General features: G+C 36.4%; 1 protein-coding gene and 1 long non-coding RNA gene across 2 annotated transcripts; both read right to left on the reverse strand.

Annotated features, from left to right (window-relative positions):
- Nucleotides 1–886: 886 nt before the first annotated feature.
- LOC118241598 lies at nucleotides 887–6,068 on the reverse strand. Its single transcript, XR_004776227.1, has 5 exons — nucleotides 6,029–6,068; nucleotides 3,211–3,311; nucleotides 2,352–2,378; nucleotides 2,063–2,105; nucleotides 887–1,947 (listed from the first exon to the last, which is right to left on the reverse strand). It is a non-coding gene; the product is annotated as an uncharacterized LOC118241598 (long non-coding RNA).
- Nucleotides 6,069–6,250: 182 nt separating this feature from the next.
- LOC113580291 (zinc finger CCHC domain-containing protein 10-like) lies at nucleotides 6,251–19,889 on the reverse strand. Its single transcript, XM_035524455.1, has 16 exons — nucleotides 19,768–19,889; nucleotides 18,248–18,392; nucleotides 17,678–17,740; nucleotides 17,124–17,192; nucleotides 16,276–16,437; nucleotides 15,975–16,119; nucleotides 15,834–15,863; nucleotides 15,223–15,252; nucleotides 14,305–14,355; nucleotides 12,980–13,030; nucleotides 11,655–11,705; nucleotides 10,329–10,379; nucleotides 9,004–9,054; nucleotides 7,678–7,728; nucleotides 6,365–6,415; nucleotides 6,251–6,258 (listed from the first exon to the last, which is right to left on the reverse strand). Exons 2-16 carry the CDS (start codon nucleotides 18,308–18,310, stop codon nucleotides 6,251–6,253), a joined length of 927 nt encoding a protein of 308 aa, XP_035380348.1. The 5' UTR covers nucleotides 18,311–18,392; nucleotides 19,768–19,889.
- Nucleotides 19,890–24,102: the final 4,213 nt, after the last annotated feature.

The raw sequence follows: 24,102 nt of genomic DNA on the forward strand, positions 1-24,102 counted from the left end.
CCCAGTGGCTCATCTGCATGTCCCGCATAACATATCAGAAGGCTGGGTTGCCACATCTTAGGGAAAACTACTTCCTGTTCCATAAACTCTAGGCGTCTGGCACTTTAATATGTTGTCTCTGGAGCCTCCCTTACACACACACACACACACACACGCACACACACACACACACGCACACACACACCCCGTGAAATCACGTGACTCTACAAGTGAGGGAAAGCTACTTCCTGTTCCTTAACATCTAGGCACTAGTGGACCAATGAACGGACCATCCCACTCCAAGTATATATGACACCACTCAAAATGTTTGATTTGAGATTATAGGTTTTTCTTTGCTCAGACTGCTTTCAGGGTGTTCAATCTATATGTGGAAGTAGGGTATGAGGGGGGGTGAGGGGTAGGAAAGCGCAAGAGCTCCCATAGTGAATCCCAAAACCTGTATATTGATCATGGTAATCAAATCAGTTAAGGGCAGTAAACATTGTCCAGACATTTACTTACCCTATGGCGTATTGGGATCCAAAATGAGCTCACAATCCCTTTACGCATATATGTGTCCAATGGCAGTATATAAGAGTGGGGCCCAATCCCAAAAAGTGTATATAGGGACTTACTATATACAATCACTTAGTTTTGATTAATTTACAATTTTCTGTGTATGTCTAATTATCATCAGGTCTAGTAATAATCTCCTATATTCAAGTTCCTGCTTTTATTGGAATTCCACTTTTCAGTACCTGCACAGAAACCTTGTGACCACCACTGACCATCCCAGAACTCGACTGGGCTTTTAAAACTCAAGCAGGAAAGCACACAGATAGTCATCTGTAGACTTCTGCAAGTGTTTTAAACTGTTTAAATTTTGCTTTAATTTTTTAACATGGGCAATGAAAAAACAAAGTTTACTTCTTTTTTACCCACAGATAAAATCAAGCATACTTTTTTACAGGAACCAATGAATAAACCTTAATTTTTCCAAAGCCTATTGACCCATGGACTGCAGTGAGGACATCGACATGCTGCTTTCCAGTCATAAAGAATAAATGCGCATGTTGAGCTGTATGGATAGCTTTTGCTGCCAAGCTGCTGTTCATAGAACTGAATTGAGAAAAACAAAGAATAAAAATATCTTTTTTATTCTCGTGTTGATAACAGTGTATACCAACAATGGATGACATGAAGCTCCTCCACCATATCAAACATCTTTCACGTAGTTTCTCTTGCTCACGCATACTTTCACTCACTCGTGTGCATTTCCACCCCCTTTCGCACAGTTTCACTCTCACGGATACAAACACAGCTTTTTTCATAAACGGCACTTCATACCTGAAGCTCACCATGACACTGTTTTCTTTGGGTTATATTGTAAGACCAACATCATCTATTATACATAATATTATGAAAAAGTGTGGATGTAAAAGCAGTGTTGATTGTAATGTATCATTGGGTATGGGAAAGGTGCTTTATAAGTCTAAATAATAATAAAGACACTGTGAATAATACTTCATTAAGTATACATACATACATTAAGAAAAATATATTAATAAATGATTCATTTGCTATTATGTGGGAAAATAAATTCTCATTTCAGTATCTGACTGTCTTCTTTTTCTTTCTTCTTATTTCTTTAAGAGTGTAGCTTCATACAACTTAACCGTTGCTTCCTCAGTGAAATTTACTGATAGTATCTCACAAATGAAGCAAAGGTGGCCCAGTCCTACATCATATTATGCAGGTTCATAATTTTCTGTCCAATCCCAGTCCACATATCACTTTGCCTCAGTTTCATGTTCCCAGGGAATCTGCTTGTTCAGTGCTGTAGACAGTTCATGATGTGTGAGGACACTCACAGCTGTCAGTGGAGTTCTTTCTACAGTGCTTGACTTCTATCCATGCTGCTTTTGTCTGAGTCTGATGATGCCTGTAATGGACAATACAAGGAGATATCTTTGGAGAGATAAAAATCAAAACGGATTAGTGCTTCATAAATGCATTCACAATCACTGTGCACATACTCATTAACAACGCTATACCAAAGAGATGACAAAAAACAGAATCTCACCTGCGGTAGCTTCATGACTGTGGAAACTGTTTCTGTACGTGAACTACACAGAAAAACAGGCAGGGAACAATAAGGCTATAGATTCATAGGAAGAACTGGATACTATGTAAAGGAACTGGATCCTAATGCATGAGATTTTTAACAATTCCAGCTCCAACTTCAGGGAAAATTTCCATGATGCTCAGTCATGTATGTACCCAAACATTATGTCATTTATGTAATGTAACAGATTATGTAACATTATGTATCAGATGCAGAAATTGTTTAAAAGGGTGCTACCTGGGCCTACCTGCAGAAGTTCTATGGTAGGAGCTGGCTGAAAAAGAGCAGATCAGTCATATTACAAAAACAGCTTTACATTATGCAATGTTCTGAGCACGAACAGAGACAGAGTCCAATCCAGTATGGTGAATGCAGTTTAATAGAGAACATGGTTACTCCACAATTGTAATCTAAATAGTTTTACACAGGTCACGATACAGAAGAACAGTCAATGAGGCAACCAAAACAGACAGCAAACAGGCAAAGAGGGTAATCCAACAACATATGCAGAAATCCAATAAACCAGAAGAAATTCACAATGACAGACTACAGCTCAGAAACATAACACAGGTTGACGACTTCACAAAGACACAGTGAACAAATATGGCATAAATACAACTAATGAGGACTAACAAGATACAGGTGATACAATAATAGACATAGATACTAACAAGGAAGCGGAACAGAATGAAACCAAAATTAGGAAGCATGAGGAAACAAAACCAGGAAGTAAACAAACTCTGTAAGCACTACTCTGTACGTTAGAGTTACTATTACTGATTATTGCAGTCTATGTTGCTGTTGATATCTTTATCCCTGTTCCTGTTTAAACAATACCTTACCGTGTCCTTTTTGTTTTCATGCCATTTCTTTTGGGTTTTAGCTGTTCTTTGATTTATATTTTGTATTTGTTTTTCTTATCTTTGCTTTGCCTTTTAGCTCCCTCATTCTCACATTTCACGTCTGGTTTAGTTTGTTACATTAGCTTCCTTGTTTGTTTTGTTTTTTCCTTTCCATCTGATTGCATGCCTGCTAGCTCATGCATCCGACCTGTTACCCAATCACTTAAAACGTTACAAAGAGTGATGGACATCTTCTCACATTACCTGGCAATTATGGTTATGAGGCCTCCTCCTTTGTTGGACCCACAGAACAAAGAATATTACGTTGGCCAGTAAGGACAAAGACAAGATTACAGAAACCAGACCTGGAAAAAAAACAGGAAATTCTGTTCATCAGTGAAGAACTGGAGCCATTGGGCAGTCCAGCACATTATGAAGCTTCATACTTTGTAATTTTGTGAAATAATCCATAATTTTATTATCTGTGAAAATGAAAAGGCATCAATATAATGGAATATTTCCATAATTCCTACAAAATCAAGATGTTGAAAAAACAGATTCATGTGGTAAAATCATACCAACAATATGGATGGAAAAGCAAATCTGGATTATGGTGTGAATTCAATAAAAAATATAGTTATCATCAAATTTTTTAATATTCATGTTACATTGTTACCACAGGGAATTTGCATAAAGCCCCACTGTGAAGGCAAGTGAAAAGGCTGCTGCCAAACTGCTAGTTAAAAATTTAAAAAAAAAAAATTCTAATTAGGGAATTTGTGGGTGTGTCTAAAGAGTAGAACAAACTCTTATCAGTATGATTGTCACGGTTAGTCCCTCCTTGCTTCCATGTTCCATGGTTTCCGTTTTGTGTTTTTTTGGTTCCTTTCTGGAGTTTCGTTTTCTCCGCCCCTCATTTCGTTTTCCACACCTGTTCCTCATTTTTAGTCTTGTTAAGTTCATGTATTTAAACCCTGTCTTGTGCCTCTTGTCTTGACTGTTGAATATATGTATGTTTGGATATTTTTGAAAGCCCGTATATGTATGCCCGGATGTTTTGTACTCCGTGCCTGTTTGTATGTTTATCCTAGCCTATTCTTGTTTCTTAGCCTCTGTTAAAGCCTGCTTTCTCTGTTTTGCCTTCGTGTGCTTTTGTTTGCTTGTTTATTATTTATCCTAGTAATCTCCACATCAGTGAACCGACTCTGGAGTACTCTGAAGAGTACGACTTTAGATTTAACCCTAATAAATCAAACTCTTCTCCACACTTGCATTCACCTCCTTAGCACACATGGTTACAATGGACTAATTGTCTAACACTTTACTTTATTCATCTTACACAAATGTATGGTCAAGTGTACTTAATAAAATGCTGATTCAGTGCTCATTATGCTAGAAGTGTAAGTTTATATAATGTGGTGGAGGGCAGTTACAGCAACAGAGTTCAGATACACAGTGGCATTCATGTTTTTCACACTGGATATCAGAGGCCTTACATGTGCAAAGAAAACATTCCCTGCACACTGGCTTGAAGTGTTGACAAAAAAACAGGACGACTTCATTGACTCAACTTGCTTGGTCCAAATTCTGATCCTACTTTTAGCATGATACAAATGAAACATGGATTCTGCCAATCAGGCAATCATTCATTGGAATATATATTAAGAATATAAGGTCAAGTGTATTTAATAAAATGCTGACTCAGCTCTCATACTGCTACAAGTCTTAGTTTATAGAATGTGGTGGAAGACACTTACTTATAGTAGTAGGAACAGGAACAGAAAAGTGAGCTAACACATCTAAAAAAAAACAACAGCAACAACCCAAAGCACATAAGTGACGTATTTACTACTATAGTATGATGGAAGGTGTAGAAGAGCACTGCCACATTAGAGATATCTAACATATCATCTTGATAGGCATGTAGTACATAGACAAGAATAATAGCAGTCCTTAATGTGGGAATAAGTTTAAACTACTAATTTGCTGCAGCATTTCATAAAGTAGATGATTATCAGCTATTTGTGTACTTATAAAGTTGGCCTAAATGACATTTAAGAGTGTCATTAAAATATTTTGATGGATAACTTACTTTCATTTGTAGATGTTATTGTGGTATGGGTGGCTTCTGATGATAAAGTGCCTGGATCATACGAGAAAAAAAAGTCTTTAGGTATTCACACTAATCTTATGGTACTATATATATACACATGTTCTACATGCAGCTATTGGCTATTCTAGGTGTCAATCACTGGCAGGCCCGAGTCACAATGAGAAACAATTTTTCTTTCCCCAAGAGAAAGAAAAATAGTGTGTGCTCAGGTCCATCACACATTCTATAAACTTCCTGGACTGGTATAGAACGGATATGACATTTGACTAGTTGTGCTCTCAGAGGACTTGGATGACTTTGGTAGGACTTTTGGTTCCTATGGGCTAATGTTCTGGGGGGAACCTCTTACAGAGTACACAGAAAGATAGGAAAAAAATACAAAGAAATTATGTAAATAACACTTATGCCAAGCAGAGATGTGTAGAGTAGAAATTCATAAAAAAAAAGGTTTTACATTATACTGTACACATGTTCATTTATATAAAGGCAATAACATGATACCAAAAACATGCCATAGTAAATGATTTTCACATTTGAACACAGTAAATATAACCACGGAATGTGTTTAAGGTACGCGCCTTTCCATCATGCTGGAAGTGTTCATTTGACTGGCTAAACTGCAGCTATGAAAGGATAAAATTGGCCAGCAACAGAGTTCAGATACACAGTGGCATTCATGTTTTTCATACTGGATATCAGAGGCCTTACATGTGCAAAGAAAACATTCCCTGCACACTGGCTTGAAGTGTTGACAAAAAAACAGGACGACTTCATTGACTCAACTTGCTTGGTCCAAATTCTGATCCTACTTTTAGCATGATACAAATGAAACATGGATTCTGCCAATCAGGCAATCATTCATTGGAATATATATTAAGAATATAAGGTCAAGTGTATTTAATAAAATGCTGACTCAGCTCTCATACTGCTACAAGTCTTATTTTTTAGAATGTGGTGGAAGACACTTACTTATAGTAGTAGGAACAGGAACAGAAAAGTGAGCTAACACATTTAAAAAAAAAACAACAGCAACAACCCAAAGCGCATAAGTGACGTATTTACTACTATAGTATGATGGAAGGTGTAGAAGAGCACTGCCACATTAGAGATATCTAACATATCATCTTGATAGGCATGTAGTACATAGACAAGAATAATAGCAGTCCTTAATGTGGGAATAAGTTTAAACTACTAATTTGCTGCAGCATTTCATAAAGTAGATGATTATCAGCTATTTGTGTACTTATAAAGTTGGCCTAAATGACATTTAAGAGTGTCATTAAAATATTTTGATGGATAACTTACTTTCATTTGTAGATGTTATTGTGGTATGGGTGGCTTCTGATGATAAAGTGCCTGGATCATACGAGAAAAAAAAGTCTTTAGGTATTCACACTAATCTTATGGTACTATATATATACACATCTTCTACATGCAGCTATTGGCTATTCTAGTTGTCAATCACTGGCAGGCCCGAGTCACAATGAAATCCCCAAGAGAAAGAAAAATAGTGCGTGCTCAGGTCCATCACACATTCTATAAACTTCCTGGACTGGTATAGAACGGATATGACATTTGACTAGTTGTGCTCTCAGAGGACTTGGATGACTTTGGTAGGACTTTTGGTTCCTATGGGCTAATGTTCTGGGGGGAACCTCTTACAGAGTACACAGAAAGATAGGAAAAAAATACAAAGAAATTATGTAAATAACACTTATGCCAAGCAGAGATGTGTAGAGTAGAAATTCATAAAAAAAAAGGTTTTACATTATACTGTACACATGTTCATTTATATAAAGGCAATAACATGATACCAAAAACATGCCATAGTAAATGATTTTCACATTTGAACACAATAAATATAACCACGGAATGTGTTTAAGGTACGCGCCTTTCCATCATGCTGGAAGTGTTCATTTGACTGGCTAAACTGCAGCTATGAAAGGATAAAATTGGCCAGCAACAGAGTTCAGATACACAGTGGCATTCATGTTTTTCATACTGGATATCAGAGGCCTTACATGTGCAAAGAAAACATTCCCTGCACACTGGCTTGAAGTGTTGACAAAAAAACAGGACGACTTCATTGACTCAACTTGCTTGGTCCAAATTCTGATCCTACTTTTAGCATGATACAAATGAAACATGGATTCTGCCAATCAGGCAATCATTCATTGGAATATATATTAAGAATATAAGGTCAAGTGTATTTAATAAAATGCTGACTCAGCTCTCATACTGCTACAAGTCTTATTTTTTAGAATGTGGTGGAAGACACTTACTTATAGTAATAGCAACAGGAACAGAAAAGTGAGCTAACACATTTAAAAAAAAAACAACAACAACAACCCAAAGCGCATAAGTGACGTACTTACTACTATAGTATGATGGAAGGTGTAGAAGAGCACTGCCACATTAGAGATATCTAACATATCATCTTGATAGGCATGTAGTACATAGACAAGAATAATAGCAGTCCTTAATGTGGGAATAAGTTTAAACTACTAATTTGCTGCAGCATTTCATAAAGTAGATGATTATCAGCTATTTGTGTACTTATAAAGTTGGTCTAAATGACATTTAAGAGTGTCATTAAAATATTTTGATGGATAACTTACTTTCCTTTGTAGATGGTATTGTGGTATGGGTGGCTTCTGATGATGAAGTGCCTGGATCATACGAGAAAAAAAAGTCTTTAGGTATTCACACTAATCTTATGGTACTATATATATACACATGTTCTACATGCAGCTATTGGCTATTCTAGGTGTCAATCACTGGCAGGCCCGAGTCACAATGAGAAACAATTTTTCTTTCCCCAAGAGAAAGAAAAATAGTGTGTGCTCAGGTCCATCACACATTCTATAAACTTCCTGGACTGGTATAGAACGGATATGACATTTGACTAGTTGTGCTCTCAGAGGACTTGGATGACTTTGGTAGGACTTTTGGTTCCTATGGGCTAATGTTCTGGGGGGAACCTCTTACAGAGTACACAGAAAGATAGGAAAAAAATACAAAGAAATTATGTAAATAACACTTATGCCAAGCAGAGATGTGTAGAGTAGAAATTCATAAAAAAAAAGGTTTTACATTATACTGTACACATGTTCATTTATATAAAGGCAATAACATGATACCAAAAACATGCCATAGTAAATGATTTTCACATTTGAACACAATAAATATAACCACGGAATGTGTTTAAGGTACGCGCCTTTCCATCATGCTGGAAGTGTTCATTTGACTGGCTAAACTGCAGCTATGAAAGGATAAAATTGGCCAGCAACAGAGTTCAGATACACAGTGGCATTCATGTTTTTCATACTGGATATCAGAGGCCTTACATGTGCAAAGAAAACATTCCCTGCACACTGGCTTGAAGTGTTGACAAAAAAACAGGACGACTTCATTGACTCAACTTGCTTGGTCCAAATTCTGATCCTACTTTTAGCATGATACAAATGAAACATGGATTCTGCCAATCAGGCAATCATTCATTGGAATATATATTAAGAATATAAGGTCAAGTGTATTTAATAAAATGCTGACTCAGCTCTCATACTGCTACAAGTCTTATTTTTTAGAATGTGGTGGAAGACACTTACTTATAGTAGTAGCAACAGGAACAGACAAGTGAGCTAACACATTTAAAAAAAAAACAACAACAACAACCCAAAGCGCATAAGTGACGTACTTACTACTATAGTATGATGGAAGGTGTAGAAGAGCACTGCCACATTAGCGATATCTAACATATCATCTTGATAGGCATGTAGTACATAGACAAGAATAATAGCAGTCCTTAATGTGGGAATAAGTTTAAACTACTAATTTGCTGCAGCATTTCATAAAGTAGATGATTATCAGCTATTTGTGTACTTATAAAGTTGGTCTAAATGACATTTAAGAGTGTCATTAAAATATTTTGATGGATAACTTACTTTCCTTTGTAGATGGTATTGTGGTATGGGTGGCTTCTGATGATGAAGTGCCTGGATCATACGAGAAAAAAAAGTCTTTAGGTATTCACACTAATCTTATGGTACTATATATATACACATGTTCTACATGCAGCTATTGGCTATTCTAGGTGTCAATCACTGGCAGGCCCGAGTCACAATGAGAAACAATTTTCTTTCCCCAAGAGAAAGAAAAATAGTGTGTGCTCAGGTCCATCACACATTCTATAAACTTCCTGGACTGGTATAGAACGGATATGACATTTGACTAGTTGTGCTCTCAGAGGACTTGGATGACTTTGGTAGGACTTTTGGTTCCTATGGGCTAATGTTCTGGGGGGAACCGCTTACAGAGTACACAGAAAGATAGGAAAAAAAATACAAAGAAATTATGTAAATAACACTTATGCCAAGCAGAGGTGTGTAGAGTAGAAATTCATAAAAAAAAGGTTTTACATTATACTGTACACATGTTCATTTATATAAAGGCAATAACATGATACCAAAAACATGCCATAGTAAATGATTTTCACATTTGAACACAGTAAATATAACCACGGAATGTGTTTAAGGTACGCGCCTTTCCATCATGCTGGAAGTGTTCATTTGACTGGCTAAACTGCAGCTATGAAAGGATAAAATTGGCCAGCAACAGAGTTCAGATACACAGTGGCATTCATGTTTTTCATACTGGATATCAGAGGCCTTACATGTGCAAAGAAAACATTCCCTGCACACTGGCTTGAAGTGTTGACAAAAAAACAGGATGACTTCATTGACTCAACTTGCTTGGTCCAAATTCTGATCCTACTTTTAGCATGATACAAATGAAACATGGATTCTGCCAATCAGGCAATCATTCATTGGAATATATATTAGGAATATAAGGTCAAGTGTATTTAATAAAATGCTGACTCAGCTCTCATACTGCTACAAGTCTTATTTTTTAGAATGTGGTGGAAGACACTTACTTATAGTAGTAGCAACAGGAACAGAAAAGTGAGCTAACACATTTAAAAAAAAAACAACAACAACAACCCAAAGCGCATAAGTGACGTACTTACTACTATAGTATGATGGAAGGTGTAGAAGAGCACTGCCACATTAGAGATATCTAACATATCATCTTGATAGGCATGTAGTACATAGACAAGAATAATAGCAGTCCTTAATGTGGGAATAAGTTTAAACTACTAATTTGCTGCAGCATTTCATAAAGTAGATGATTATCAGCTATTTGTGTACTTATAAAGTTGGTCTAAATGACATTTAAGAGTGTCATTAAAATATTTTGATGGATAACTTACTTTCCTTTGTAGATGGTATTGTGGTATGGGTGGCTTCTGATGATGAAGTGCCTGGATCATACGAGAAAAAAAAGTCTTTAGGTATTCACACTAATCTTATGGTACTATATATATACACATGTTCTACATGCAGCTATTGGCTATTCTAGGTGTCAATCACTGGCAGGCCCGAGTCACAATGAGAAACAATTTTTCTTTCCCCAAGAGAAAGAAAAATAGTGTGTGCTCAGGTCCATCACACATTCTATAAACTTCCTGGACTGGTATAGAACGGATATGACATTTGACTAGTTGTGCTCTCAGAGGACTTGGATGACTTTGGTAGGACTTTTGGTTCCTATGGGCTAATGTTCTGGGGGGAACCTCTTACAGAGTACACAGAAAGATAGGAAAAAAATACAAAGAAATTATGTAAATAACACTTATGCCAAGCAGAGATGTGTAGAGTAGAAATTCATAAAAAAAAAGGTTTTACATTATACTGTACACATGTTCATTTATATAAAGGCAATAACATGATACCAAAAACATGCCATAGTAAATGATTTTCACATTTGAACACAATAAATATAACCACGGAATGTGTTTAAGGTACGCGCCTTTCCATCATGCTGGAAGTGTTCATTTGACTGGCTAAACTGCAGCTATGAAAGGATAAAATTGGCCAGCAACAGAGTTCAGATACACAGTGGCATTCATGTTTTTCATACTGGATATCAGAGGCCTTACATGTGCAAAGAAAACATTCCCTGCACACTGGCTTGAAGTGTTGACAAAAAAACAGGACGACTTCATTGACTCAACTTGCTTGGTCCAAATTCTGATCCTACTTTTAGCATGATACAAATGAAACATGGATTCTGCCAATCAGGCAATCATTCATTGGAATATATATTAAGAATATAAGGTCAAGTGTATTTAATAAAATGCTGACTCAGCTCTCATACTGCTACAAGTCTTATTTTTTAGAATGTGGTGGAAGACACTTACTTATAGTAGTAGCAACAGGAACAGACAAGTGAGCTAACACATTTAAAAAAAAAACAACAACAACAACCCAAAGCGCATAAGTGACGTACTTACTACTATAGTATGATGGAAGGTGTAGAAGAGCACTGCCACATTAGCGATATCTAACATATCATCTTGATAGGCATGTAGTACATAGACAAGAATAATAGCAGTCCTTAATGTGGGAATAAGTTTAAACTACTAATTTGCTGCAGCATTTCATAAAGTAGATGATTATCAGCTATTTGTGTACTTATAAAGTTGGTCTAAATGACATTTAAGAGTGTCATTAAAATATTTTGATGGATAACTTACTTTCCTTTGTAGATGGTATTGTGGTATGGGTGGCTTCTGATGATGAAGTGCCTGGATCATACGAGAAAAAAAAGTCTTTAGGTATTCACACTAATCTTATGGTACTATATATATACACATGTTCTACATGCAGCTATTGGCTATTCTAGGTGTCAATCACTGGCAGGCCCGAGTCACAATGAGAAACAATTTTTCTTTCCCCAAGAGAAAGAAAAATAGTGTGTGCTCAGGTCCATCACACATTCTATAAACTTCCTGGACTGGTATAGAACGGATATGACATTTGACTAGTTGTGCTCTCAGAGGACTTGGATGACTTTGGTAGGACTTTTGGTTCCTATGGGCTAATGTTCTGGGGGGAACCGCTTACAGAGTACACAGAAAGATAGGAAAAAAAATACAAAGAAATTATGTAAATAACACTTATGCCAAGCAGAGGTGTGTAGAGTAGAAATTCATAAAAAAAGGTTTTACATTATACTGTACACATGTTCATTTATATAAAGGCAATAACATGATACCAAAAACATGCCATAGTAAATGATTTTCACATTTGAACACAGTAAATATAACCACGGAATGTGTTTAAGGTACGCGCCTTTCCATCATGCTGGAAGTGTTCATTTGACTGGCTAAACTGCAGCTATGAAAGGATAAAATTGGCCAGCAACAGAGTTCAGATACACAGTGGCATTCATGTTTTTCATACTGGATATCAGAGGCCTTACATGTGCAAAGAAAACATTCCCTGCACACTGGCTTGAAGTGTTGACAAAAAAACAGGATGACTTCATTGACTCAACTTGCTTGGTCCAAATTCTGATCCTACTTTTAGCATGATACAAATGAAACATGGATTCTGCCAATCAGGCAATCATTCATTGGAATATATATTAGGAATATAAGGTCAAGTGTATTTAATAAAATGCTGACTCAGCTCTCATACTGCTACAAGTCTTATTTTTTAGAATGTGGTGGAAGACACTTACTTATAGTAGTAGCAACAGGAACAGAAAAGTGAGCTAACACATTTAAAAAAAAAACAACAACAACAACCCAAAGCGCATAAGTGACGTACTTACTACTATAGTATGATGGAAGGTGTAGAAGAGCACTGCCACATTAGAGATATCTAACATATCATCTTGATAGGCATGTAGTACATAGACAAGAATAATAGCAGTCCTTAATGTGGGAATAAGTTTAAACTACTAATTTGCTGCAGCATTTCATAAAGTAGATGATTATCAGCTATTTGTGTACTTATAAAGTTGGTCTAAATGACATTTAAGAGTGTCATTAAAATATTTTGATGGATAACTTACTTTCCTTTGTAGATGGTATTGTGGTATGGGTGGCTTCTGATGATGAAGTGCCTGGATCATACGAGAAAAAAAAGTCTTTAGGTATTCACACTAATCTTATGGTACTATATATATACACATGTTCTACATGCAGCTATTGGCTATTCTAGGTGTCAATCACTGGCAGGCCCGAGTCACAATGAGAAACAATTTTTCTTTCCCCAAGAGAAAGAAAAATAGTGTGTGCTCAGGTCCATCACACATTCTATAAACTTCCTGGACTGGTATAGAACGGATATGACATTTGACTAGTTGTGCTCTCAGAGGACTTGGATGACTTTGGTAGGACTTTTGGTTCCTATGGGCTAATGTTCTGGGGGGAACCGCTTACAGAGTACACAGAAAGATAGGAAAAAAAATACAAAGAAATTATGTAAATAACACTTATGCCAAGCAGAGGTGTGTAGAGTAGAAATTCATAAAAAAAGGTTTTACATTATACTGTACACATGTTCATTTATATAAAGGCAATAACATGATACCAAAAACATGCCATAGTAAATGATTTTCACATTTGAACACAGTAAATATAACCACGGAATGTGTTTAAGGTACGCGCCTTTCCATCATGCTGGAAGTGTTCATTTGACTGGCTAAACTGCAGCTATGAAAGGATAAAATTGGCCAGCAACAGAGTTCAGATACACAGTGGCATTCATGTTTTTCATACTGGATATCAGAGGCCTTACATGTGCAAAGAAAACATTCCCTGCACACTGGCTTGAAGTGTTGACAAAAAAACAGGATGACTTCATTGACTCAACTTGCTTGGTCCAAATTCTGATCCTACTTTTAGCATGATACAAATGAAACATGGATTCTGCCAATCAGGCAATCATTCATTGGAATATATATTAGGAATATAAGGTCAAGTGTATTTAATAAAATGCTGACTCAGCTCTCATACTGCTACAAGTCTTATTTTTTAGAATGTGGTGGAAGACACTTACTTATAGTAGTAGCAACAGGAACAGAAAAGTGAGCTAACACATTTAAAAAAAAAACAACAACAACAACCCAAAGCGCATAAGTGACGTACTTACTACTATAGTATGATGGAAGGTGTAGAAGAGCACTGCCACATTAGAGATATCTAACATATCATCTTGATAGGCATGTAGTACATAGACAAGAATAATAGCAGTCCTTAATGTGGGAATAAGTTTAAACTACTAATTTGCTGCAGCATTTCATAAAGTAGATGATTATCAGCTATTTGTGTACTTATAAAGTTGGTCTAAATGACATTTAAGAGTGTCATTAAAATATTTTGATGGATAACTTACTTTCCTTTGTAGATGGTATTGTGGTATGGGTGGCTTCTGATGATGAAGTGCCTGGATCATACGAGAAAAAAAAGTCTTTAGGTATTCACACTAATCTTATGGTACTATATATATACACATGTTCTACATGCAGCTATTGGCTATTCTAGGTGTCAATCACTGGCAGGCCCGAGTCACAATGAAATCCCCAAGAGAAAGAAAAATAGTGTGTGCTCAGGTCCATCACACATTCTATAAACTTCCTGGACTGGTATAGAACGGATATGACATTTGACTAGTTGTGCTCTCAGAGGACTTGGATGACTTTGGTAGGACTTTTGGTTCCTATGAGCTAATGTTCTGGGGGGAACCTCTTACAGAGTACACAGAAAGATAGGAAAAAAAATACAAAGAAATTATGTAAATAACACTTATGCCAAGCAGAGGTGTGTAGAGTAGAAATTCATAAAAAAAGGTTTTACATTATACTGTACACATGTTCATTTATATAAAGGCAATAACATGATACCAAAAACATGCCATAGCAAATGATTTTCACATTTGAACACAGTAAATATAACCACGGAATGTGTTTAAGGTACGCGCCTTTCCATCATGCTGGAAGTGTTCATTTGACTGGCTAAACTGCATCTATGAAAGGATAAAATTGGCCAGCAACAGAGTTCAGATACACAGTGGCATTCATGTTTTTCATACTGGATATCAGAGGCCTTACATGTGCAAAGAAAACATTCCCTGCACAATCCTTATTGTATCATCTCCTGTGAGGAAGAGACTGGTGCAGTCTTCTGCGAACTGTACGCTAGAACTTAGGGTTACATTAAATTTCAAATTGCACCCTCTCTGCAGAGTAAGAAAGTCTCTCTAATAACCTACAATACGAGGCAACCAAAGCAGTTTGTTTTAGATGGCACTTACCCTTGATAATGCAGGAACAAGTTGTAGAATCTAAAATAAATAAACAAGCAAACAAATAAAATGACATTGTGATGGTCAGACATTTTTAGGATTTAAGAATAGAGGAAACATCAAGCAAAATAGATTGTAATACATTATAAGAAATACATTGGTTTTCACCTAATTTGTATAATCTGTGCATTGTTAGTCCTCAGTAGCATGTGTATGTAAACACTGCCGTGTTGCCTGTGTGTTTGCTGGTCATTGTGTTAAGCCTAGCCTCCATCTGTAATTCAGCATCGTGATTTCTCTGCCTGTTTTCTGATCTTTAGTGTTAGTTATTATCGTTAACTTGTTTCATTGTTATAACCTGCTCCCTTTTCTCATTGTTTGTTTGTTTTTTTTGTTTAAGATGTATTCCCGGACTCTACGTGTTGGATCTATGACTCTGGACCTTAACTACGACTCTGATTATGGATTTTCCTCTCAATAAATCTTGGTCTTTTCAGCGTATGCATCCACCTCATAATCGCTCCATGTAACTCCACCTATGTAGAATGTTCAAAACAATGTGGCACATGTCTTGTATGAAAAAATAACATTAACAAAGTAATAAATATACTGTTACTTACTCTGTATTTTTGGGCACTCTGGGATGCTACCTAGTCAAAAAAGAGCAATTAACTGAGCTTTAGAACATTGTCATTTTAAAGAGAGCTTTAGATATAAAAAACAAAGTGCTCATTCACCTCTAGACAGTTTTAGATCCATACCTGCCAATGATTTAGTCTTGTTGCATATTTTATGATACATGTCCGCAAAGTCATTTGGTCTGATAAAATATGTTGTATAGGTATCTTTGCAGGTATAGTTCTCACAAAACTTGGTAATATTTTCTGTTTTGTCTGCGTTGTTCATCTAGAGAAAGCAGAAGAGACGACACAATGACTTTAGACTTTACAGTGAACACACAGTCTATGACACAAGCCCATATGACCTGCAGTCCTAGAATTTTATGTGTAGTGTCCTTGAGCATGAATCAAGCATCAAATATGCAAATATAACTTGCAGTACCCTTTCAAAGTCTTTCAGAATTTTTTCATATGTCCACATAACTTTTTCAAGGCAATCAATGCAGTTCCTTGCATCATTCCTACATTCATTCTTAAGTCTTTCTCCATTCTGCTTCCAGGTGGAACAAAGAGTATTTATGACAGAGAGTAAAATATGCTCGTCCTAAAAAAAGAAACCCAAGAAGAAAGAAAAATTATTAACTTCTCATGACAAAATGTTGTGCAAACCTTGAGCCAGCTTTTCAAATTAAGTTTTAAAAGCTTAGAAGGAATCAAGAAACAATGCTGAAAATGTAAGCCATCACCCTTAGTGGTTCCGGAAGAATAATACAGGTCATGATCATATTTAATCATATAATTGTTTTTGCAGTTGAGGTGAAATCAGTATGGCAACGTTTTATTTGACTAGACACTATTGTTTCTGTTATATCAACGTTTTCTTATAAATAAGAGTAATTCTCTAAGTGTCTCTACATTACCTAAACTAATTCATAATAATGAAAGTAATAATTATATAAGTGGATATAAAATGCAATTTTATTGTGGAATTCACTCATAACAGTTTTGTAATGTACTGTAACTCATTCATATTCTTTGGGGGCCAGCAATCAAATTTTACTTTTATTTTAATAAGGTACTTCTATGCATGACAACTATACAAAGTCTGTATAAATGATAATGTATCCATAAATGTAATTGTTTTTTGTGTTTTCCACACATTGTACTGTATGTTACTCTTGGTAATGCACTAGAGCTGTTTGAGTATATTAAACTAAAATTACATAATATTATTTTGTCATTATCCATAGAATATAAATGTATTATGTAAACATGGCTGCTTCATTCTACCTTTTCAGATTCAGCAGGAGGTGTGAAGTTCTTGACCGCAATCCAATGGTCTTTAAATAAACATGTTGTCTATATATATTAAAAAACAATACAAATGTTAACCAAGTGTGTAAATATAAAACACACAAATAACTAATTAATGAATATCATCTGGATGTAAAAAGTCCTGATCTTAAAATAATCTTAATTTAAGAGTCCTTGTACATTTTAGGGAACCCAGACTATGTCAAAGACTTAATATCAGCACCATCATACACCTTTTGGTGTGGATGTGCTTATTCTGCACAAAATGGATAAATCTAACTATCACTGCCCAATATAAACCTCTCTGATGAATTACTTAAATACTGTACTGTCACATTAAAAAATAAAAATTCCATTTCCCTAGACTTAATATTGTTGCTTTTTGTCTTGTATATTTGACTAATACATATAGCAATACATGAGTTATAAGTATTAGTATACCTACTGATATTTTTGTCAATATATATTACATTTATGACTTAAAAATTTAATAATAATTTAACAAAAATGATTAATAATGAAATACTTACTATGTCTTTATGAAAATTATTTTCACATTCTGCATCACAGACCATGAGTCTTAAAATAAGTCCCTGTGAAAAAGGAGAGGAGATCATGTTTAGACTAAAACCTGTAGACACTGGAATTCTAATGCTAATCTGATTTATGCCTTTCTTGTCATGCCCATTTACTTTAAATTAACTGTATCATTTTATGCTCTATATGCTCTTATTCATGTTTACATAAAACAATTTTGAATTATTACTTTTGAATGTGCTGTACTATTAAACTTACATTGTCTTGGCTAATACACTTTCAATTAACTAACCATATTTACAAAAAGTGCACATAACATGTATCTTTAGTACAAGGAAGAGTTTTGTTCAGCATTAAGACCCATGTCCTTATAAAAGCAAAAATGTATGCACTGCATTTGCATCTTCATAACATGAGAGAACTTAGAGCTAAGGAGCTACTTTTTAATCAAACACATTTAGACCTTTAGATGATCAGGACGAGATCACCAGGACATCAGATCAGAAGGTTAAGATACATGTGAGCTGTGACATAAAAAATGCGTAAGCATCATATAAACTCACAATTAACACAGTGCAGAAGGCTTTGCTGCTCATTACGGCGATGTGGCAACCATGAAAGCTCATGTCCTCATGGTCCTGTGTGCCTTGGTAAAGAACATGGATGGGTGAAGAAATGGTATAGCCAAATAACTAAGACCACTGGTTTCTGTAGGAGAGGAGAAAAAAAACTTTTCAACACCCTTTTCAGTGTATTATGTCAGTTATCTCTGCAGGTTCAACCCTTAAGTGATTTCTTTGTGAAGCTCAGATTTCCAGGGATTTCACAAATACACTTAAAGGTGTCATTTTTTATTATCATAGAGGGGCAAAAAAGCAGTTAATTGAATAAGTGTCACGGAACGCTCCCCTCTCACTGGTCTACATTGTTCCAGCCTCTGTTGTCTGTCACGTTCCCCGTTTCCCTAGCAACCAGGGGTCTGTCTCCAGGATTCCCTGCGCTCCCTGCTAAGTTATCCTTTCTGTCTGTGTTGCTTTACCTGTTCATGTTTGCTAGTTGTCTGCTGTTCGCTCGTCTGTTCTACTGTCTCTCTGTGTTTTCGTCTACGCTGCTTTCCCCGTTAATATTTGCTTGTTTGATTCCGCTCTTTCCTCGTCCGGTGTTCCTCCATCGCTTCGCTTCTGTTTGTTTCCTCTTAATATATATGCAAGTGTTATTTGGTTTTCTTTGAGTTTTATTAATTATGTTTTTTGTCTTGGTTGTTGTTTGTCTAAAGTATGCAGTCCAGTCCAGTGTTCTCTCTGCGTGTCCTACTTTAATACATCTTCGCTGTTCTCCGTTCATGTTTCCTTAATGTTTACTTCCCTGCTTCCCTAGTTCTCGCCCTCACCCTGTTAGCCTGTTAATCTTATGTTATCCTCTTTGTTCTTTGTTATATTCTGTATTGTTAGTCTGTGTCTGTAATTAAACATATTTAGTTATTCTATCCCGTCCGTCCCTTCTATTATGGATTCCCTATGTAATTCAGTTCCGTCTCATGTCCAAGCTGCCGAAACTTCGCAAGTGTGTTCGCGCTCCACCACCCTCGCGTTACATTTTCATGCTGCCTGTAATTTTTCACATAGTCTGTTTTCTGTTGTGCCCCTCACCGAATCCTGTTTACTAATTCTGTTGTGTATTTTTCATTTGCTATGTTTTCCCGGACTCTCCCTGTTGGCTCACTAACCCTGCACCGTTCTAACGACACGGATTGCCGATTTGTCCTTTAATAAATCTTCGCAGCGCATGCGTCTGCTACGTGATCGCTCCATGTTAAAATTATATATGCATAATATTGTCATTATTATTATTAGTAGTAGTAGTAGTATGGTTAATAGTCGACTGGATGGAGGATTGTAACTGGTACGATGTATTTATATGATTAAGTGAACACCCGAACAACGTTCACTCTCTTTTGCTCTCTCCACATATGTTGAATAGTGCGAATGCCTGTCTGAAACAACACATATGGACTTAATCACGTTTGAATACATTAACTATATTGTCGGACAATATAGTAGGACAAGTTTAAAAAAGACCTTACCTTCAGTGAGAATTACGATGCTGAACGCACAGCTGAATTTCTGGCTTGTGTTTTTAAAAGTAAGACAGTCCTGCTTTTGGTCTTATGCTGAAACTCTCAATGGACATTTCTGCCCTCACTCAAATCTCAGTTCCCTTTTCTATAGGCTTTGAAGTCTCCCCTGGACGTGTCGATTTACTTTCGATCTTGAAACCACATTTTTATCAAGCTCGCCCTTGGGAAGCCCCATGTGTTCAGAGATGTCACATAAAAATCCCCGAGAATGTGCTATTTATAACAATTAACACAAATGAAAGTTACTGAAGCTTTCGAGGACAGGTCATAATTTTTCACACAAGCGTCAGTTGTTGGACCACATTATGATGGCTCGCGTGTCATTTGGCGTACACACAGTCTATGACCCGGGCACGACCTGTCCCCTCTGTAGGGGTACAGAGACCATCCAGCATGTTTGCAGAGGGGGACATGTGGAGCAGCATAGGCTATGTCATAATTTCTATTAGTTCATCATAGCAATACAATATCATAGGCTAATGCATTAGGTTTATTCATTAACTATTTTTGCATTTACCCACATTTACTCAGTCACTCATTTTTACACTCATATTAACTCCTATAGGAATATAAGTTACTCTAGCTAATCAATACATTGTTTACTCAATATCCACATTTACTCATTCAGTATGTACCTTTCAATGTTTTCTTCTTTTCTTTTTCTACAATTTTTCTTACCTTTTTCTTACTTACACTTTAATAGCTGATCAGCATTTACTCAACATTTAATCATTAAATAATTATCCAGAATACATTGTAACTGCCTACAATGTGGGAACCTTCCTGACCTTCTAGAAGGTAAGAATGTATTAAGCTTTGCATACAGTAGGAGATCACATTTAGAATTTACAGTTACTTACAGTATTAGCATCATTATGAATTGAAGTAACTTCATTACCCACATTACCTATGAGATAAAACATAATGAAAATTGTGTATATACACTAGGTGTGATGACTCAACTATCCTTCCCCATGTTTGACAGTTGTTACACATGGGCTCTGCTGGCAGGCACAGACACCCTGGGTACAAGGTAGAGCTAAGAAAAGGGTTAAAGGTTGAGAGACACATTGTTAGTTTACTAACCAGCAACGTTTATAACAAATATATAATCAAGCTCAAACACTATATCATTGAATATTATATCATCTGTTGTAATCAAATAAACTTAGCAGTAACATGGTTCATGACAAAAAAGTCATGAAAGGGGGGAAATGAGGTAATAAAATGATACTGTAAGCACAAAAGCTATGGATGGCTTAAAATAAACTGGGTTCAGTAGGCAAAGGCCTCTGTAGGCTTCAGTGTGAGGCCTCAAAGGGCCTTTGTGTCAGACCTCTAAGGACCTCAGTAAAAGGCCTCGGTCATCTTGGCCGGGACATCTTGGCATGGCACTGGAACAATCAATGTTATCACGATGGGCACCAGGTGGGTTGAATAGGATCACTTTTTAGAAAAATAAAACAGTTTATGGTTGAATATAATGCTACCAAATTAACTGGTATAGGTACTGAATATCAATTTGCATATGTCGAGTCAGAGAGCATGGATCAGAGAGATAGTTAGCCAGCCGTAGGTTTATTGCTCTATTTAGCATCTCCTACACAAAATACAATGTTGGCTGGATGGGTTCCTTCACACTCCTATGTTCACCTGAGCCTGTTTAGTGCCTGATTGTTTTTGATTATTTGAGCCCTGGGTTTTGTCTTCTAGTTGTGGGTTATTCTGGTAAGACTTTTTTGCCCTCCGTGATTGTGTTTCCCTAATTTAATAAACCACCTCCCTGCGTATGCATTCTGCCTCTCACCTGTTCCTAAGGGAAAGTATTACATAACCGCACAACTTAAAACTAACATTGTTTTTGGCTGAGGAAGGAGACCGGTGAGATGCAGGAGTCAGCAGTCTGAAATATTATTCGTATATCTTGACTTCTTACTTCATAATATATCCATATGTATTACTAACCAGGCTAAACCCTCCACCCAGTGAGATGTAGTCAGTGTGGTTAACCAAGTCAAAGATATCCATTTGCTGTATCCATGGCTCTGATAAGACCTACATGGCAGCAGATGAATGCCCACGTGCAGAGACACATGCCCACACATACATAAACACACACACACACAGATTATGTAACACAAGTTATGAAATGGACATTTGGAGAGTCTTTCATCCATTTGCCTGCATAAGCAGTGCCATAAAAAGTATGGTAATGGAATCTCTTTGTGTTTATCCTCTCTTGCTGCAGCTATGACCGCAGACCTTGGACTCAAGAATATTCAACAGGGACATATTTTCAATACTGGATGAAACCAGAGACTCTCCTGTAATTGCAGAAGGCAGAAATATAGTTGCTGACTTTGGAAACTGGGACGGTAAGAGGATTTTCCACAATTCAGTGGGAGTTATTAGTTACATTTGTGGAAAAGACATAGCAAGACTTAACAGAAAAGAAATAACCTAATCAGGCACCATTTGCCGTTTTTGATTTTCTGCTGAGGAAAATTCTAGGTATTAACAGTACCGTGGTTATGGGTTCAGTACCGTGGTCATGGGTTCAATTCCCAGGGATTACGCATTACTCAAGTTCTTTTCAGACATTATTGTAAGTTGCCAAAAAAAAAAAAAAAAAAAACATCAGCTAAATGCCGTAAATACTTTTATATCAAGTTCAGCAGTTGCCACCCTCATTTTAAGAGTATATGTTTGTTTTGGTAAGGTGCCCATAAGAGAGATGGAAATATTTTCATGACCAAATGAGGTAATGTGGTTATGGCTCTGGTGCCATTATTTAATAGCAACTTTATTAGATATATCTAATATATAGGTGCATGTTATAAGTTTCAACTACAGACTATAGCTCATCTATCACCACCCACACTTCACCCCATTAATTAGTTGTCATTTTCTGAGCAATGACTGCTTACAGAATATTACTTGCATAAACGTGGCATTTTTCAATACTGTATTAACACATGGTTATTTGTTGAATTGATCAGGCACTGTAGTATTACTTTTAGATTGAGAGTAAATCACCACACCAAAATAACATGTCCAACTAAGAACCTGAAGATAATGACAGCAGCAGGCTCATCCTGAGAGCTCAGCTTGTTATACCTCTCCAGCCTCAAGCGCCTGAATGAAGGCACAGCTCTCACTGGTGCAGGAGTGCACCGTCTCAGTCCGGCCCTCATGGAACAGCTGGGTCATAGAGGCTTGATACATCAAAAGCCATTTCTGTCCTACACACACAAACAAAAACACACTTCACATAAGTTAAACATTTTGGTCAAAGGTTTACACATGCCTGTATTGAATGCAGGCTATAAGTATCTTCCAAGGCTATATGTATCAGCCAGATATGAAGTAATTGTTAGGAGACATGATAAATGTATAAAGCAATTGTCTATGTGTGTGCACTAAACAAGTTAGACAGAAAAAGAGATTCATAAGAGAAAATTCAAAAGGGTAAAAAAAGATTCAGAACGCAGAAGACAGACTGAAACTGAAAGAGAGAGGAAAAGATCCATAAACAAGGAAAATGAGAGAAACCCCCAGGCAGCATGCCCTATAATAAGTCAGATGCTGGACCTGGAACTAATTTATTCCAGTTTAGAAAGTGGAACTTTGTATTGCTGATGAAACATCCTGTTTCTCCGGAAGCTTCACTATAGTTCACTATAGGGTTTCACTATAGTTTTGAATCTCTCTCTCTGAATGTATGTATCCATCTATATATATATAGAGAGAGAGAGAACAATGGTCTCTCATCAGATGTTGCTATATATATATATATATATATATATATATATATATATATATATATATATATATATATATATATATATATAGCAACATCTGATGAGAGACCATTGGTCTCTGTAATTGCATCACCTTTCATTTACACTTAATGTTTTTTTTTTTACAATTTTAATGGAACAAAATTAGTACCAAAAACACCCTCACCCCCAGTTTGACATTTTCAAATGACCATGTCAACAAACCATCTTTGGGTGCCTTGGACTTTACCAACCCACCCCCCAACCTGTGGGTGTCATGGCTGTTACACAAACGATGTGGTGTCGTGTGACCTTTTCTTGGCTTCCACAAAGTGAACTGGGTGGAAGTGAAAGAAAACAAAATTCCCCACCCATTTTATAAACTATCTACCATAACAATCAGTCTGTATGCACTTGTATCTATATAGCATCTATATGTCTGATGTGCAAAATGTTGTAAATAGCATTGTTACACATGCATTTACAATACACTAGTGGTGTA

This window comes from Electrophorus electricus, chromosome 1, assembly GCF_013358815.1.
Source record: "Electrophorus electricus isolate fEleEle1 chromosome 1, fEleEle1.pri, whole genome shotgun sequence".
NCBI classification, from domain to species: domain Eukaryota; kingdom Metazoa; phylum Chordata; class Actinopteri; order Gymnotiformes; family Gymnotidae; genus Electrophorus; species Electrophorus electricus.

Excerpts from the sequence above, each read along its gene's own strand:
- LOC113580291 (XM_035524455.1), bottom strand. The coding sequence starts at position 18,310 with ATGAGCTTTCATGGTTGCCACATCGCCGTAATGAGCAGCAAAGCCTTC. Across the intron at positions 15,253-15,833 it reads AGAGTGCCCAAAAATACAGA|ATTCTACAACTTGTTCCTGC; the intron begins GTAAGTAACAGT and ends TATTTATTTTAG. Across the intron at positions 7,729-9,003 it reads AATACCATCTACAAAGGAAA|GCACTTCATCATCAGAAGCC; the intron begins GTAAGTTATCCA and ends CGTATGATCCAG.